Raw genomic sequence first — 17,645 nt, 5'->3', positions numbered from 1 at the left:
CAGAAGAACCAAGAGATTTTAAATCTCAAACGTGTAACTTAAAAGAAAAGGAGGTGATTTTTGCCCTAAAGGTTCCTTATCGTAGCCATCATTTTTCTGTCTCTGATCCCATTCTGCTGCAGAGACACCCAGGGAGCTAGCTGAGAGCAAGGCCCAGCTTGAGAGTGGCCCTTTGTCCAGCAGATGATACATACCAGGTCAAAGCCACATTGCTGAGGTCACTGCATTCCCATCAAGTTCTTCCCAATGGGGTGTGAGAGTTCTCATTAGATCATCCACCCTGAAATACCCCCAGAGAATCACGATAATTAGTTTCTAAGTCTTCTTTTTTATTTTCTGCTTTGTTTGCTTTAAAGGTTTTCTCGATGCAGTGCTCTGATGATATCTGAATGTTTTTCACTAGAGAGACATGGAGAAGGCAAGATTATCATCATTTGATTCCTCCCTGAAATCTTTTGGTTTAGAGAGTAACTAGAATAAAGACTCCGGGATTCTGGTACCCTAATCCTCATGCAGCTTTCACCATCAACATTATTAAGTGCTCAGACACACATAGGATGTTTGCGTACAGGATGCAAACAAACGTACCTATGACGGTCAAAGAGAAAAATACCGTTTTTCAGGGAAATACAAGAACAAGACAAGGGGCCAAGTTCTCAGCCACTCAAGGCCTGTGTAGCTCAGAAATTGCAATCAACAGCCTTTTTCTGAAGTATACTCAGTTATCCATTTGTTAAGTTTGGCTCGGTCTTTGTCCATTTATGGTTTCCTCTGGACCCCATCCTTTGATGCTTTCCTGAAGATAGATAAGTTCTGGGGTGAAGAGAACCGGTATCTCAACGAGGCTGTGAAATTGGCTGGGAGATATAGTTCTCTCCAGGTGAGGTTCATGGCATTTTTTCCCAACTTATTATTTTTTTCCCCAAAATCCCGTTTGTCCGTCCTCCTGTCATTCTCAGCACTGTGAGTCCTCCCGACTTCTGCACCCACTACTTCCTCCTGGCTTTCTTGGCTACTTCCTTTCTTTCCCTTTTTTACTTTATTTCACAGTACCAACTCTAAGATTAAAATAGTGAGTATACAACAGAACAAAAATTACTGGTTCTGGCTTTGGTGAAAATGATTTATCTAACAAATATTCACTCCCATATTGCCTTCTTAGACCCCAAGTCCCATAAGGCTGGAAGTGGTTTCAGTTCAGTTTAACAAACATTTATCAGGCACCTACTGTGTGTACGAGGCCCCTGGGGATACAGAGAGAAACAGGTATATAACTAATGAATTGAACTGCCCTCTGTGAAAGGGACTAGATTTCCCACTGGCAGGTTTTCTTTAGGCTTCAAGAAGTTAAATAATTAGCACCAAACTCCTTGGAGTTTACTGAGTGTATTTTAGGGAAGGATCCTTCTTAATCCCACATCAGTTCAACAATTAAAGTACAGCCCTGCCTTGCGATGGGTTTCAGCTGTTCCAGCTCTGCCTCAGTCTAATTCTTACTCTCCTTACCTAGACAGTCGGGGTGCAAATACTGGCCCATCTCCTTGGATGCACAGCTCTATTGGATTCTTCTTTGTTCCCCTATTTCAATCCAGGCACTATGATGTTTTGTTCATTTCATTTTTTTCATAGTGTTCTCTCTCTCTTCCTATGAATGTGAGATCTATTCTAACCCTCCTTCCCTTGCTAGGCCATCCTCCCTCTTGCCTTCTACCCAGATCCACAGCTACATTCCTTTTCCTGGGAATAGTACCTTTTCTACTTCCTCATTCAAGGCTTCTAGCAGCTTTACATAGAAACGAAGGTCTTATGTAAACCAAAGCAAAGAGGCAAGAATGGAGAGGAGTATTGGGGGAAAGGTTTAGGGTCCCTGGGAGCCAAGACTGTACCCTACAGAAAATGGTATTAGAGCACAGAAGAGAGAGGATATAATTCTATGTGGGGAAACAGACAAAGATTCAGAAGGTTTGTGACATTTGAATTCAGTCTTAAAGGAGCACTCCCACCTCAGAAAATGGGGATACAGATTAGAATTTCCAACCAGGAAAAACAGCATGAGCAAAGGCCTGGCAGTGTAAAGTACACGGCATATTCCAGAAGGCAAAGTCTGTTACCTATTATTGCTGGAGTATTGGGAAGTATAAGGGGTTGGGAGAAAATGAAACTGGAAGGTAGGGTGAGACCAAGTTTTAAAGTTTTTGTGTGATGGAGAGCTTGAGTTTCATCCTATAGGTTAGGGAGAACCATTAAAGGCTGTAGCAGGAATGTGACATGGTCAGATATACGTTTCAGAAAGATGATTTCTGGCCATAGTATGGTGGACAGGTAGAAGTTAAACCCGTTAAAAAGTGACTCCAAACCCAGGTGGGGCTTTTTTCTTTTTCTTTCCTTTTCTTCATATTCTTATCACAATCCAGTAGAGTAGTAAATAAATAGATTTGAAAATGATATTTTGTCATTCATTTTTAAAGATATGCTCTCACGGGACACATGTATAAAAGTGACCTGTCTCAGGATGAGAGGAAAATACAGTGATCCTTCAAGGTTTGTAAAAAAGACAAGTTTGGTGTTTGAAATCCTCTCCTCCTCCTTTTTAGAATCTCAAAGCCCTTTGAAGCACCACGGTCTGGATTTGTGTCATGATTCTCACTTTGTCCTGCTGCCACTTACTGTGGTTTGGCTGCTAAAAAAGACTTCAGGTCGTTTGGATCTTTGTAGTTCTGTATTAAGGATGGATTCTTAGGATAAAAATAAAGCTGAAGGTGCTAAGTTATATATATGTGTCATTAATAAAATCAGAAGACACAAGAGGCTTCCTGGGTTTAAACTGTTTTTGTGCAGATTACATGAATTCTCAACCTTTTTCCCACCATAACACATGGCCACCAACATTTATATGCCCAACCCACTTCCGTGGAACACCCACAATTTTGAAGAAACAATTTTTTTCAAGGAAATAAAGCTCTGTAGGAATTCTTGATTGCCATGATTATAATACTACATCAGATGTGTTTAATCACCGTAGACTGTGGCCTAAATAAGACACACTATAAGTTATTTTTAATTGACTTTTCCCCTTAAGAAAGCATATTGAATGCAAATGGGTGGTGTTATTATAGAAAAACTTTGAATCCATTCTTATTCTTAAAGTGAATTATTCAAAATCTCTGCCATTTCTATCAACACCTTCAACTGATCAAAAGACGCCCTGGTATCCTGACACCAGGATTGAGGATCAGTAAATTATTATATTGAATTAGTCTTTCTTTAAGATGAACTATTTACCTACCAGATGCTGTTGTTTATTCCCATTTATTTAGATGCTAGAATTAGTGTGTTGAAGTTATCATACGTAGAGTTGGAAGTGCTTTTTTCTAAAACTTTCACTTCTTATAATAAAATCCGACTAAAAACAGAGACATGCAAGAGGAGCCTCCCGGAAGACCACAGTCCTCTGTGGTAATTAGTGTGGCGCCTCTTTGTGGAAACAAGAAGGTTCTTCATATGTCATGAATATCGATGGTTTCTAGAAACCAATTTGGATATTTGACTTAAAAATCTTCTTTCTTTTTAAACCAAGACCTCTTCCTTAGAGAGTAAATGAATCATGTCCGAGATTCCTGCATGAGCCCTACCCTAAAACAGGCTTCCCTTTTCTAGATATCACTCTTGTGAAGAGGCCTTACAAACCTTGGTGATCCAGCAGCATTTTTTGAGAGCTCCGGGTTTCTTCCTCTTGTATATTCTTTACCTTGTGTATCCTTTTATTACATTCTCTCACTTTCTTTCTTTTTTTAAAAAAGTTTACTTATGTATTTTTGCCTGTGTTGGGTCTTCATTTCTGTGCGTGGGCTTTCTCTAGTTGTGGCGAGCGGGGGCCACTCTTCATCGCGGTGCACGGGCCTCTCACTGTCGCGGCCTCTCTTGTTGTGGAGCACAAGCTCCAGACGCGCAGGCTCAGTAGTTGTGGCTCACGGGCCTAGTTGCTCTGCGGCATGTGGCATCTTCCCAGACCAGGGCTCGAACCTGTGTCCCCGGCATTGGCAGGCAGATTCTCAACCGCTGCGCCACCAGGGAAGCCCTTTCTTTCATTTTTGTTCTGCATATCTGTTGATCTCTTGAATTTCACAGAGACCTGCCCTAGAAAGCAATTCCATAGGTTAGTCAGCCAGTACCTTACAAAGTAAACAAGAAATACAGGATCCTAAAATAATTTTTTGACATCAAGTGTCAGAATAATCACACATCATGTCTGTTTCTTCTTCCATATTTAAATGGAGTCTCTCATGGGCGAGTGAGGTGGGAAGACTGTATCTTTCCTCAGGTACATCTGAGTGTGTCTCCTCAGCTGAAGCTCAGGGTGGTGGAAAGTGCATGGGCTTTTCCAGCTGAGCAACCTTCAGCAACTCCCATAATTTCAGTAAGCCTTTTTTCTAGTCTGTAAAGTGGAGATGATATTAATACATACCTCACAGGCATGCTGTGGAGCTCAAATGAGATGTGAAAATGCTTGATAAAATGCAGATTAAACCTTGTTAGGTTTTTTAAACCATTTTGTATTAAAACATATTAGTTTTAATCATTTTGTACATCAGTTATCTGCTTTTTTTCTTAGTACTTCTGCCCTAGAATCTCTCATGAATTTTCTGTATCCTCAGTATAACAAGTTTCTTCCACAGATTTTTATACAGTTTGGTCTGTTACCTGGATTAACAGATTTTTTTAAAGACCTTGAAAAATTGGAGGGGAAACAAGAGTCCATGAAGATCTCCTGAATATTGTCTCCTGCACTGGTTTGCTAACCACAAACGTGTGATTTCTACCATTTTCTGACGTCCTTCTGCCTAGCTCCAACTGCACTTGTTTTGTTTCTTAGCTTCTTATGTCACAGCTCGTTGAAGAACCTGGTTAAGTACTTTGTGTTCAATCCCTTCCTTTCATCTGCTATCCAGTTTATTTCTCCATGAAATTAAAGCTGTTTGTTTGAGTGGCTTCTGTGTCTTTGAAACTTTTAGATCCTAAGTCGATTATTATTAATGGCTTAGAATTTTTCACCTTACATGTGTTGCTCTACATTCCTTAATAAGTGAAGCACAAAGACAGAAAACTGTGAGGAATAAGTGTCAACTCAAGTAGATATTGAATGGAAGCACAGCAGTTTAAGACTTATGTAAGCCTGTCCCAAGGGACAAATGAAGGAAGAGTCATTGAAACCATTTTCCCTGTTATCATCATGTGTAGAAGATGAATACTTCTTGCCAGACACCTCGGTCATGTATTGACTGGTTCCTAAAAATTGAGAAAAAAGGAAGCTGAGGAAAAACAGTAACGAACTTATTAAAGAAGGACACAGAAACCAAATACAAAGGAGAGGATTTAACAAACGGATGGGGGATCAGCAACCACTGGACAGGAGAATACTACACCACCCACCCTACCTGCAATACCCCCTTTCATTTTGTCCGTTTGAGGCATTGTGAAGCGTATGTTTGTCATTGTGTAAGTGCACACACACACCAGTGATCTGTGAGTGAACTGAAATCACAAATGCAACTTGACCATTCCCAGCCTTCAAATATTAGATTTTCTCCAGCCTCATCCACCCAACACCCCAGGTCCTATGTCACAGGTAGTTTAGTGAAAGAAACTGGTAAGCTTAACCCTGCCTGAAATTCACCCCTGGTAACGATCAGCCTCTGGGCTGGAGTTGGTTTGGTCTCCTTTTTCAAACAATTGAAAAGAACTTGAATTAGAAGGAAAGGGGAGGATAGGAGAAGTCCACAATTTAGGGAGGGGAAAGCGTTGAACAAAAGATGGGTTTTTTTAATCATGGATTTTCATTTCAGGTTGATTGAGCAAGAGACCAAACCAGCTACCTAGAATGAAAGTTTGTGGGCACTGTTTTTTCCGCAGGAGCTGCAACCTTTTTGCAGTAGAAATTGTGTGGCCTCTTATGCTATTAGCGTTGTGCTGTGGTGTTGCCGACTGACTTCTCCAATTCTCTTTTCTCAGTGGGCTAGAATGCAGCTGATTAAATAGGCCGTGACTCACATAAGCTCCCATGTCTTTTTTATTGACTGCTTTATGGAAATGGATCACACTCCAAAGGGTCCCCATTGTTGTTGCTGTGGGTGGCTGACTGAGGAGTCATGTTTAGTGCTGAGAGATCGACCCCTACTCTGTTGTTTTTTACTGCAGAGCTGGTATGGGTGGGATACAGGGTTTAAAGGAATCTGGATGAGGAGAAAAAGATGTCTGAGAATTTCTTTTATCTTTATCTGCTGTGAAAGTTGGGTGGCCATCACTTGTGTCTAACACTCTTCTCGATCTTATGTTTATGGCCCTGCATCCTTCAGCTAAGTGAATCTTTCCTTTATATGGGCTATTCTGAGAGATTTAGTTAAGTGCAGTGGTAGAGAGAGATTATGACACTAATGTAATTCTGTTTTGTGCTGATATAATGTGATACACCCTTAGGTTTATCCAAAGGGCCATTTATTCCCAATGAATCATTTATATATTTTTTTTCATTAAGGTGGTGATATCCTTTTTCAGGTAATGGACAGAAAGCCTCGATTTAAAAAAAAAATTGTATACTTAAATATAAATGTTTTTGCCTTAAAATAGCTACTCATGGAATTGTTTGTAGCTTCTTCCTATTTTTATTATCATCCTGCAAAACATTTACATACCTTCTATTACATGTCAAGTAGCTCTGCAGATCGGTTCACTTGCCAGTAGGTGTAAATTCGGGCATACAAGACTCCCCCTGCGTCATCACACAGGACTGTGGCTTACGTGTGTATCCTCAGGACCACCCGTTCTTGATCAGTGGGACCCTAAGCTGACACTGAAAGAGGAGAGAGCTTGATTGCCACAGTGGCTTCCCGTCTTGGACTGGGATAGATCTGGATCCCATCTGGGTTTATCTGATAGATCATGGAGGTAATGAGATTGCACTCAGAGTCAACTTTACATTGAGAACAGTTCTGTTATTGTACTCACCACAGAGTGCCTTAGACATAGAAGACAATCAACAGAATAAAAATTGATTTGATCTAATCTTTTTTCCATAGCCATTCCAAACTTCACCTATAATCCCATTTTTTCCACTGCCCATAAGGGAATCCAGGCAAGAGAGTTCATCAATACAGATTCCCTCTAATAAAAAAGCAACATAACACACCTTACAAGAACACAGCATATAAAATACTGTATTTCCAGCTCTCTTACTCTTCAGAATCTTGTTGGTGAATGACCAAGAGAGGAAATTCAGTAACTCGTTCAGTGCTCAATTTTAGCAAACCAAGTGTGACTTTTGGGGTGAGAAGGTGGTGATGGTGCTGTCCCTAGTCTCCTAAAATTAGTGACTTGGAATTCAAACATTTCTGCTGCATTATGTCTTTGTTTTCTTGGTGGTGGCATTCTTGGGTTTCAGTTGGTGGGGAGAGAAAAGCCTCATGCTGAAAATGTACTGAAAGTAAATGAAATTAAATAAGCGAAGCAGTGCTCACCACTACTTGCTTCCCCCCTGGGTAATTCAATTCAAGCTCTCTCTCTGATGGCAACTCACAGGGACTGTCTCTGTCACCCCGCTGGGGCCTGGAGTCTTAACATCTAAATAAAAGTTTCACTCGAGCATTTTTTATGCTCCTGCCAGCAGGATCAGTGAGCTGGTGTGGGCACATTAATGTAATATTCATACTCACAGACTCTCCCCGCACACGAGGCAATGTCTTCCCATTTTCATAATTATAGATGTTCCATAAAATGGCGTTTAGATTTGCATTAAAAAAGGAGGTTTGAATTCTAATAGAACGTTTAACATGTCTTTTAAGATTCAGACTCTCGGCATCTTTAACAAGAAGCTGTGTCTCTAAGTTTAACAAGACCTTTTTAAAAAAGGGAAAAAATGGTGGGAAGAAAAGATGGAAACTCCAGGCTTAGGGGATCCTGTTTTTCTTATCCCCTGTGTCTTTCATTTAATTTTTAGGCCTCTAGGAGCAATTTTTTGACAGCGCTGCAGAGAGGATGGGCTCTCCTTCAAAGGGCCTTCTCAGCCATACTGGGTCCTCGCCCTCAGTACAATCTGCTTCTCTGTTTTCTTGGAGAGCATTTTCAAAGAGATATTAGAATTTTCAGAGGGGTGGGAGAAATGAAAGAATCCTAGACAAATGAACTTTCCTTTGCTGCTCTTCATCTCATGCGTGCACCCTGAGACCCATCTGGGAGGATTTATAGCAGCCACAGAGTTTGCTAACTGTAAAACACACAAATGAAAACAGTCTATGAACAAGGAAGTTGACAATACGGACAAATAGGATATAGAATCAGGCACTTAAACACCTAAAAAGAAACTCTTCTGATCTATATTTTTAAAACTAAGCTTGAAACAGAAGCAAAAAGTACTTTTAGTTGCATTTTAAATCATCTTAAAATGTTAGTTTTAAACAAAAAGTATTCAAAGCATTGAACAAAGTGCCAACGCACAGCTACCACTGAATGTTAGTTATTGTCGATGTTAAGAAAACAATTGTGTGATTGAAAAAAATGATTCCACCCAAGAGTCTCAAGATATCGTATAGGTGACCCAGTTGATTCATATGCATTGTGCCTTAATTTGGTTTATATTTTGTTTGCTTTCTAAATTTTTTAAGGCAAACCAAAAGAGATTTGGGTTTGGGGACCAAAAAGAATAAAATTAGGATTATGCTAACCCACTCCCTTCATTTCTCCTAATTAAGAAATAGAGAGTTATATGTTTTAATTGTTTTTGTTGTTGTTCCTGTTTCATTTTATTTTTTTGAGGAGTAAATTCCTGCCTCATTGTCTCTGTCCTTTGCCCCTCCCTTCTGTAAGATAAGTATAAACCCCAGTGGTGGAAGATAGATTAGGATCTTGACTGCTCAATAAATTTGTACCTAACAAGGCTAATTGAAAGCCGAGAATGTTAGCAGCATACAATTAAAGGCTGATGTCAGATCCAGGTCTTCTCTGTGTAAAGGCTTCTACCATCCCTAGACTCTTACCATTACTTTGACAAAACCAGAATTTAGCAGCTATTGCCAGGTTCAGCTATGCAGAGCCTTTCTTTGTGTGAACTTAATAAAAATTATGTTCACTAAGGTGGCTTTCTGTTTGTTAGAAAAAGGTGTGTGTTTAGTTAAGCAAATTCTTAATTTTCTGGAGTCCTTTTCTTGCCAATCAGTACATGCTTAGGCTACCTCCCCTTGCACAAACTAATGTTATGTTTAGATAATTTTAAGCAATTTTAGCATTAGATATAATTAGGAAGAAAAAGAAAATTTAATTCCCCCCAATCATCTAGAAATTGTTTTATTTTGTGCCATATATAAGCAATAGCCCCTCTGCACCCCTTCATTAATGTAGATTATCTCAGGTAGCCCAAATAAATGAAAATTCTGTCCGATTTCAACAAAATATTTTGCTCTTGTTCCTTTTAGGAATGGAAGACATCACAAGAGGAGCTCAAGAGCTTGATAATATCATCAAGCAAGGATACTTAGAGAAGAAAAGCAAAGGTACTGATTAGATCCTCCGATCTCAGAACATTCCAGGAAGGGAAGGGAAATGAGGAAAAAAAGGGCTAGCATAAGGGGTACCTGCTCTATGCCCAGTACTATACTAGGCAGGGGTAAGGCAAAAGGAAGGGACGAAAAGAAAAGAAGTCTGGTGTTTGTGTGTAGGCTGAAGAGAGATGGCCCCAGATCTTCACTTCATCAGGATAGGGATTGGTTCTGCCTTGCTCACCTGGTACACAACAGGTGCTTAATAAATACTTGTCGAATGAATAAATGAATGACTATATTTTTGTTCTCATCTCTCAGTGTGCTCCCACAAAGAGTGAAACTATGTTGCTATGAGTGCCATTTTTATATCATATGTGAAGCAGCCCACTCTCAAGTTTTAGACAAGCCCCAGTCTTCAGCTTTCACTCTTTAATTAGAATAGGTTCTAGTAGGATTGGAATACCAGGTTTAACACTCAGGCAAATTGGCTTAGCACAAAGAAAGCCTTGCTCATGCCCATGGCCTGGAGTGTCATTTCGGTTTGCTGAAAGGCAACACATAGAGATCTCATGGAGAATTTTATAACTACAGGATGAGATTAGAACCTGAAAGATATAAAGGAAAAGTAGAGAAACAGCTGGGATCAGAGCAGGCAAAACCTGTTTAGAACTTGGACCTTTAACTGACTGAGTCCTCTGCACTCTGTGTCAACACGGGATAACCTGTGGGAGTGAAAGGGAGGGTTTTACAGTCCATTAACCTCGGAAATAAAACAATAACACACTGGACTGGGTGTTGTTGGATTTTACGGACTCTTCAGTGATTGTAGTTACCTGAATTTATGTCCCTTACTGCTGTTCTGTTTAGATCATAGTTTCTTTGGATCAGAGTGGCAGAAGCGATGGTGTGTTGTCAGCAGAGGCCTCTTCTACTACTATGCTAATGAGAAAAGTAAGTGTTCTTCATTTGCACAGCAGCATCTCACTCCTGGATGCAAGCACTTCGTAAATTCTCAAGCACTTAGATCTCAACTTAGCAGTCCTTAACTAACACCCATAAAGGGATATGCTTGGGAAAGAAATAAGCCTGGGTAAATAATACCTTACTCATCACCAAAAACTCAGATGCCAATTTAGAAATTATAGCCCCTTTAAACACTAGGATATGTGGCCAGCATATAAAAAGGTTACCTTTTATTATGACTAATAACGCATTATCAAGGTTGAATACTTTGGCATTTAAAAAACAGAACTTCTGGGCTTCCCTGGTGGCGCAGTGGTTGAGAGTCCGCCTGCCGATGCAGGGGACACGGGTTCGTGCCCCGGTCCGGGAAGATCCCACATGCCGCGGAGCGGCTGGGCCCGTGAGCCATGGCCGCTGAGCCTGTGCGTCCGGAGCCTGTGCTCCGCAACGGGAGAGGCCACAGCAGTGAGAGGCCCGCATACCGCAAAAAAAAAAAAAAAAAAACAGAACTTCTGGGACTTCCCTGGTGGCGCAGTGGTTAAGAATCCACCTGCCAATGCAGGGGACACGGGTTTGAGCCCTGGTCCGGGAGGATCCCACATGCCGTGGAGCAACAGAGCCCGTGCGCCACAGCTACTGAAGCCCTTTCGCCTAGAGCCCGTGCTCCGCAAGGAGAGAAGCCACCACAATGAGAAGCCTGCGCACCGCAACGAAGAGTATCCCCCGCTCTCTGCAACTAGAGAAAGCCCGTGTGCAGCAGCGAAGACCCAGTGCAGCCAAAAATAAAATATAAATAAATTTTTAAAAAAAGAACCTCAAACACTTTATAGGCATTAATAATATAGTTAAAATATTGAAAAAAATTAATTCTGAGAAGGATTTTAGCAGCTTACCAATGGCCCAGAAATAGAACCTTTGGATCCAAACTCTCTAAGAGCAGGCTCCAAACTTTATCCTACTGGGTTCTGGGACGTAATCCAGTGGACATGCCTAGAGCCATGGAGTGCTGAGACCCAAATGGTTGCTGTCCCCTAGAGACACCCTTCAGCCAGATGGCAGCAGCTGCGAAGTGTTGACTCAAGCCAGAGGCAGCTTCTTAATGAGCCACCACTGACTCAGTCAAGCACAGCACTCATGAGCCATCCCTAAAAGACCCCCATCCATGCTTAACACAGTTGCTTAGTTCGTGAGAAGGAACAGAGGATATAAGCACAAAGTGGAGGCAGCAACAAATAAACACAAGCTAAAAGTTGTTACCGTAGGTGAATGCAAACTTTCAAATAGGGGATACCCTCCTACAGGGTTAGACTGCCCCAGGAGTAATTCTACAAAACAAGAGGGAGATAAAGTAAAGTAGCAATTCTTGTGGGGGCTTTCTTTGTGCTCTACCACCTTCTTACTGAGGCATGATCCAAAGTAAATCCTTTATTGTCCTTCCGATAATTTTCTGTTTCTCCTCTCTTCCTTCTTTCCCGGACTTATTCCTCTCCCAAAGCCTGGATATCCAGTCAAGGGAATAATCAGATACCTACACATTTGCCTTTGGACTTCCTGCACTTTGGGGACTAAGGTAGCAGAAAGAATAGCTTTGCTAAGTGACATGGAATCCTTAAGATTTGCTCTTGGACTTCAAGGCAGTTACCTCATTCTGCCTCTCTGCCTGCAACAGGTATCACTGACCTTCATCTTGAGTTCACCATCACAATTCATCAGAACCTTTCCTATACAGGGGTAAAGTGTGAAGCCCTACTTGGAAATGATAGCAGCATAGCTCAAAACCTGAGTAACAAGCCCCCTGTATCCTTCCAACCCCCAGCCCACTCTCAAATCCAGCAACTATAATTTCTCCCCTGAATTCTAGGCATACAAGCCAACCAGGTTTTATTTTCTTATTTTAAACCTTCAAACTAATATAACATATATGTCCTTGTAAAAATGTTCATCATTTCCCTTGCATTTAAATACTTGGTTGGCATCTCTGGATATAAAACTAGGTATCACGTTCATTCGTTCAGAATCCTTCCTACTCAAGGTGAGGAAGGAGAGCAAGAGCGAGAGGCTTGGAGACTTTTATTGACCATTTTGCCGTCAGAGTGAAATAAAAGCTGGTGACCAAAGAAACAACAAAACATTTTAGTGGCCAGTTAGAACAAGGAGAGATACTTTAACAAAAAAGATTCTGGTGTCAAAAAGCACTGTTGCACGGCTCCCTTCTCGCCAGTTACTTCTTATTGTGCCCAAGACATTTTCTTAGTAAGTATAGAGTGTTTGTGTATTTCTTTTAGCTCAACCAGGTGAGGACAGATTCTTTTTCTTTTCTTTTAATATTTTCTTCCCACTGCCATCCCTCTTATCATCATCATCAAAAAGCGACTCATTCCACGTGACACAGGACAGAAAGCATCACCCAGACACGGGGGTTCCATTCTTCTACATGTTCTGCCTGAACCACACCATGAGGACACAGAATCTTTGGGAACCAACCCCTCTTTTTCTGTTTCTAATGTTTTATTTTTTTAAAAAAGAGAATGACAGGCAGAGTAGTCTCTCCTTTCACTCACTTAGGGTCCTTTTCCTTTTATCTCCTTCCTCATCATCTAATGATACTCAGCAGTACTCTGCTACTTCCCAATTTGGCCTCTTGCAAGAGGGATAAAATACTGAGTTTTAATTATTCTCCCTCTAGCATAAATTCTCACCTGACCAGCAGGAGGGGGAGAGCACTGTAGCCCAAATGCTCCATAGGGCATAGGAGGAGAGCCTGGGAACTTATAATGCCCCCTTGCGCTGCTGTCCCTCCCCTCAAATGTGCTCTGCTGGCCCTGATAATAACGTTTCAGTTCTGTAATAGCCTTCAAGAGCCTCACGTTTTCGGCCACACTCTCCCTGCTGTAATAATTCCTTCTTTCTGTTATTATAGATCTCTTAACATTCTAATAAATTCTCTGTCTCTGTTGTACTCTTTTGGCTAAGTAACCTTTCACGTTGCATTGTCCTAGCTTGGCAGTGATATCTGCCTTGCTGTCACGGTAGCCTCTTCTTAAGCTTCAGTAATAACCTCTCCTTGACTGTTGTGGTTCCTCAGGGATGTAACAGCTGTTTCTGTGCTTTTATTTTACATCCAGAGAAGATGCCCTCCCTTGGCAGTTGCATCTCTCTGGAGATACAGGGAGCTTTCCTGTCTTGCAGGCAAGCAGCCCAAAGGGACCTTTCTCATTAAGGGCTACAGTGTACGGATGGCCCCCTACCTGCGAAAAGATGCCAAGAAAGAATCCTGCTTTGAGCTGACCTCCCAGGATAGGCGCAGCTATGAGGTAGGATGAGCCGAGGCGATGGAGATCCTCATTGGTGTTGCAGTTTCGTTCCATATTGCATGTGAGTGGTGGTTGCTGTGCTGGGCGCCATCTTTTCTCTGTTACCTCTCGTTTCTTACCAAGACCTTCTCTCTTGACATGTCCTCACCTTTGCTATGTTGTGCCCACCCTCCTGTCGCCACTTTTATCCTAGATACTGCCTTTGCTTGGCTTCCGTCTCTTCATCCCTCCCCTTCTCATCTCACTCTGTAGGTGAGAATCTTGGCTATTGCAGCACACAATCTAATTCTTTATTCAGAGTCTCTAATTTCATGGCTTTAATTCCCACTCTATTTTTCAACTGCTTATCTTCACTTCCTTCCTTGAAATCCAGAAAAAGAGAAATCTGGCTATAGAGTGAAAAATAATTCATTTTCCCATATTCATCTTGCTATCCAATATAATCTTCCTGTGTGTAGATGCATTGCATATCTCTGGAAGGATTTCTCGGATACTGGTAGCAATGATTACTGAGTAGTAATAGTGACAACTGAGGAACTAGGAGGACCTGAGTGGGGGTGAGAAAGACATTCTTCACGGTGTTCATTTTTATATATTTTGATATAATATAAAAGGGAATATAATAGGTAATGCACTATAAAATTAAGGCAACAAAAAATGTCTGACTATGGGACTATAGTGATTTTCACCAAAAATATACTTTTACATGTGTGTATATAGATACACATATTGTTTCCTCCTTGTTGGTTATTTTTATCACAATTTTACTAAAACAATTTAGAAAAACTTTAGCTAACTCAAGAAAAAGAGAAAAGCCATGCTAGGGTTAATATTGAGTAACGCTTTGGCTCTTCAAGTTTTTCTCAGCACTCATTCTTTTATGTTTCTACAGTATCATAACCCTTATTTTGATAAGATGACCTAGGTCTTAATTATGTAATTTCAAAAAAACTTTTAAGTTAAACTAAACTTTTCTATAGAGTCTTTTGTAGATGTATCTAAGTTATTTTTTAGTATTAAGTTCTTATTTGATTCACCCAGATCCAGATAAAAATTTATACGATAGGTCTAAAGCAGTTTCCCTAGGCTTTTTTTATAGAAATGTGTTCTTAAGAAATCAAGACTGACAATATATATTAATAAGTTTTAAACAGGAATCTAGGTTTCTTTTTTTTTTAACCTCTTTATTGGAGTATAATTGCTTTACAATGTTATGTTAGTTTCTTGCTGTATAACAAAGTGAATCAGCTATATGTATACATATATCCCCATATCCCTTCCCTCTTGCGTCTCCCTCCCACCCTCGCTCTAGGTGGTCACAAAGCACTGAGCTGCTCTCCCTGCGCTATGTAGCTTCTTCCCACTAGCTATCTATTTTACATTTGGTAGTGTATATATGTCCATGCCACTCTCTCACTTCGTCCCAGCTTACCCTTCCCCCTCCCCGTGTCCTCAAGTCCATTCTCTATGTCTGCGTCTTTATTCCTCTCCTGCCCCTAGGTTCTTCAGAACCTTTTTTTTTTTTTTAGATTCCATATATATGTGTTAGCATATGGTATTTGTTTTTCTTTTTCTGACTTACTTCACTCTGTATGACAGACTCTAGGTCCATCCACCTCACTACAAATAACTCAATTTCGTTTCTTTTCATGGCTGAGTAATATTCCATTGTACATATGTGCCACATCTTCTTTATCCATTCATCTGTCGATGGACGCTTAGGTTGCTTCCATGTCCTGGCTATTGTAAATAGTGCTGCCGTGAACATCGTGGTACATGTCTCTTTTTGAATTATGGTTTTCTCAGGGTATATGCCCAGTAGTGGGATTGCTGGGTCACATGGTAGTTCTAGTTTTAGTTTTTTAAGGAATCTCCATATTGTTCTTCACAGTGGCTATATCAGTTTACAAGGAAACTAGGTTTCTTATATAGTACATGTCTTTATCTTACCCTAATGGCCAGATAATAAACATGTTTTTCAGGAACAGGCATTTCAAGTTGATTCATTCAAAATAAAAAATTACTAAAGCTTGATGCTTGACTGGCCTGTTTTGTGAATCAGGATGTAGAGTTTGTTTACTTCTTCTTTTCTTTGGCCCATTGATTCCAAGTCATTACCATGGTCTGTGCATTCTTCCTCTATAATATCCTTTGGATCTGTCCCCTCTTATTTACTCCTACAGCCATCACAATAGTTAAGTTCCTATCACTTCACGCAGAGGACTAGTTAAGTAGCCTTCTAGTTGTTCTTCTGTCTCTAATTTCTCCCTATTTCAGTCTCTCCTACTCACAACTATTGAAAGAATCTCCCACTCCTTTTGCGAGAATTTACAGTGGCTCCCTATTGCCTACATGTTAAGTCTGAATTCCTAATACTCAGAGCCCTTTCATCAACTCTTCTCTGATCCTCCAGCTTCATCTGTTACTGTTCTCCAGTCAAGCTGATCTGCCTACCTTCCCTATACATCATGGTCTCGTTTCTAATCTTTGGCAGCTGGTTCTCCCTACCTGAAACGTCCAGTTCCCTCCACCAGTTTCCACCAACTCTTTTTAAAAATCCAACCAAAACAGTATTCCTTCAGCACGCCTCCCTGGCTTACCATAGGCAATGATAAGTGCTCCGTGTCTTCTCTCATTATCCAGCTGTTATCAAATTCACTTACTTTGTCGTGTTCCCATGTCAAGGGTGTATGCTGTCTCCAAAACTGATGCATTGATCTGAAGTCAGGAATTTGGGTTTGCCTTTTTTTTCCTGTAAACTGTTCTCAATAAATGCCTGATGAATGAATGGGCAATCAAATGAATGAATGCACATGAACATGAATCTGGATTCAAATCCAGCTGTCAACGTTGGGTATGCAAAATGGCTGAAGGAAAAAAATCACTTTGAGTGGGATTTTGATCTTTTTGCTAAATATTAAGCAGGCAGAGAATCCTGAGCTTTCAACTTGACTCTGCAAGTCCGCTCACAAGGTTCCTCCCCTTGAACCTCCCTAAAGGATTCACGGAAATTTTAGTGAAAGTGATAAATTAATTCACTAATTTTTCTCTAGTTTACAGCTTCTAATCCAGCTGAGGCCAGAGACTGGGTGGATCAAATAAGTTTCTTGTTAAAGGGTAAGTATTATTATTACAGAAGTAGTACTTGAGTGCATTTGCAGTTGACATTCTATTGCATAAATATAATCCACAGGCTTCAATATATTTTTATCTGCCCATTCTCCCTATCATATCCCTCATATGGTAACAACAAATAGTGACATGGGTGAATCAGAAGGAAAAGAAACCATCAACCTGGAAAGGACCTCTGATATCATTCTAGCTCATCCACCTAACTACAGGCAAATCTGCAATATTTGTAACCACCAGAAAAGAGATGCTGAAAATCAGCTCAGCTCAATTCAGTGTCTCCTAACCCCTTACATTCTGGAAAGGAAATTCATGATACCAAAGTCACCTAGATGTGGTTTAGGGTCCAAAATCTTCTAGTTTTAGTCAGGTAGAAATCCATACTCATCTAGGTGGCCTTCAATGACATTGGACATTAAAAACAAATTGCTGTTTCCCAAGCCACAGTCAAATGGTCCTTACTTTGGATGGGAAAAGTCCTGCCTGAAGATGTTAAATGACTGCTCTTAGAGTACCCTCTGCTGGCCAGCCTGTAGGCACAGCAGTGATAGTGGCCCAGGAAGCCTTGTCTGGGAGTGGCCTGACAGGTAGAAGTAGCCAACCTTGAGCCTGTCACCTGGCATCAGATAACCCTCATGATGGTATCCATACATCATGGCAGGACCCTGCCTCTGCAGAAAGGCAGAAACACCAACTTTGTAAATGGCCCCAA

The 17,645-nt window shown here is 40.7% G+C and overlaps 1 protein-coding gene across 1 annotated transcript in view; it reads left to right on the top strand.

Annotated features, from left to right (window-relative positions):
- Positions 1–17,645, top strand: part of SKAP1 (src kinase associated phosphoprotein 1) — a 283,028-nt gene that overhangs the window by 225,653 nt on the left and 39,730 nt on the right. The window contains exons 5-8 of the mRNA XM_012537805.2: positions 9,462–9,539; positions 10,395–10,478; positions 13,680–13,804; positions 16,858–16,921. Coding sequence (XP_012393259.1) covers positions 9,462–9,539; positions 10,395–10,478; positions 13,680–13,804; positions 16,858–16,921 — 351 coding nt within the window. The remainder of the gene's footprint in view (positions 1–9,461; positions 9,540–10,394; positions 10,479–13,679; positions 13,805–16,857; positions 16,922–17,645) is intronic.

Source organism: Orcinus orca, chromosome 19 (assembly GCF_937001465.1).
Source record: "Orcinus orca chromosome 19, mOrcOrc1.1, whole genome shotgun sequence".
NCBI lineage: Eukaryota > Metazoa > Chordata > Mammalia > Artiodactyla > Delphinidae > Orcinus > Orcinus orca.
This window is presented reverse-complemented; position numbering and strand designations above follow the sequence as displayed.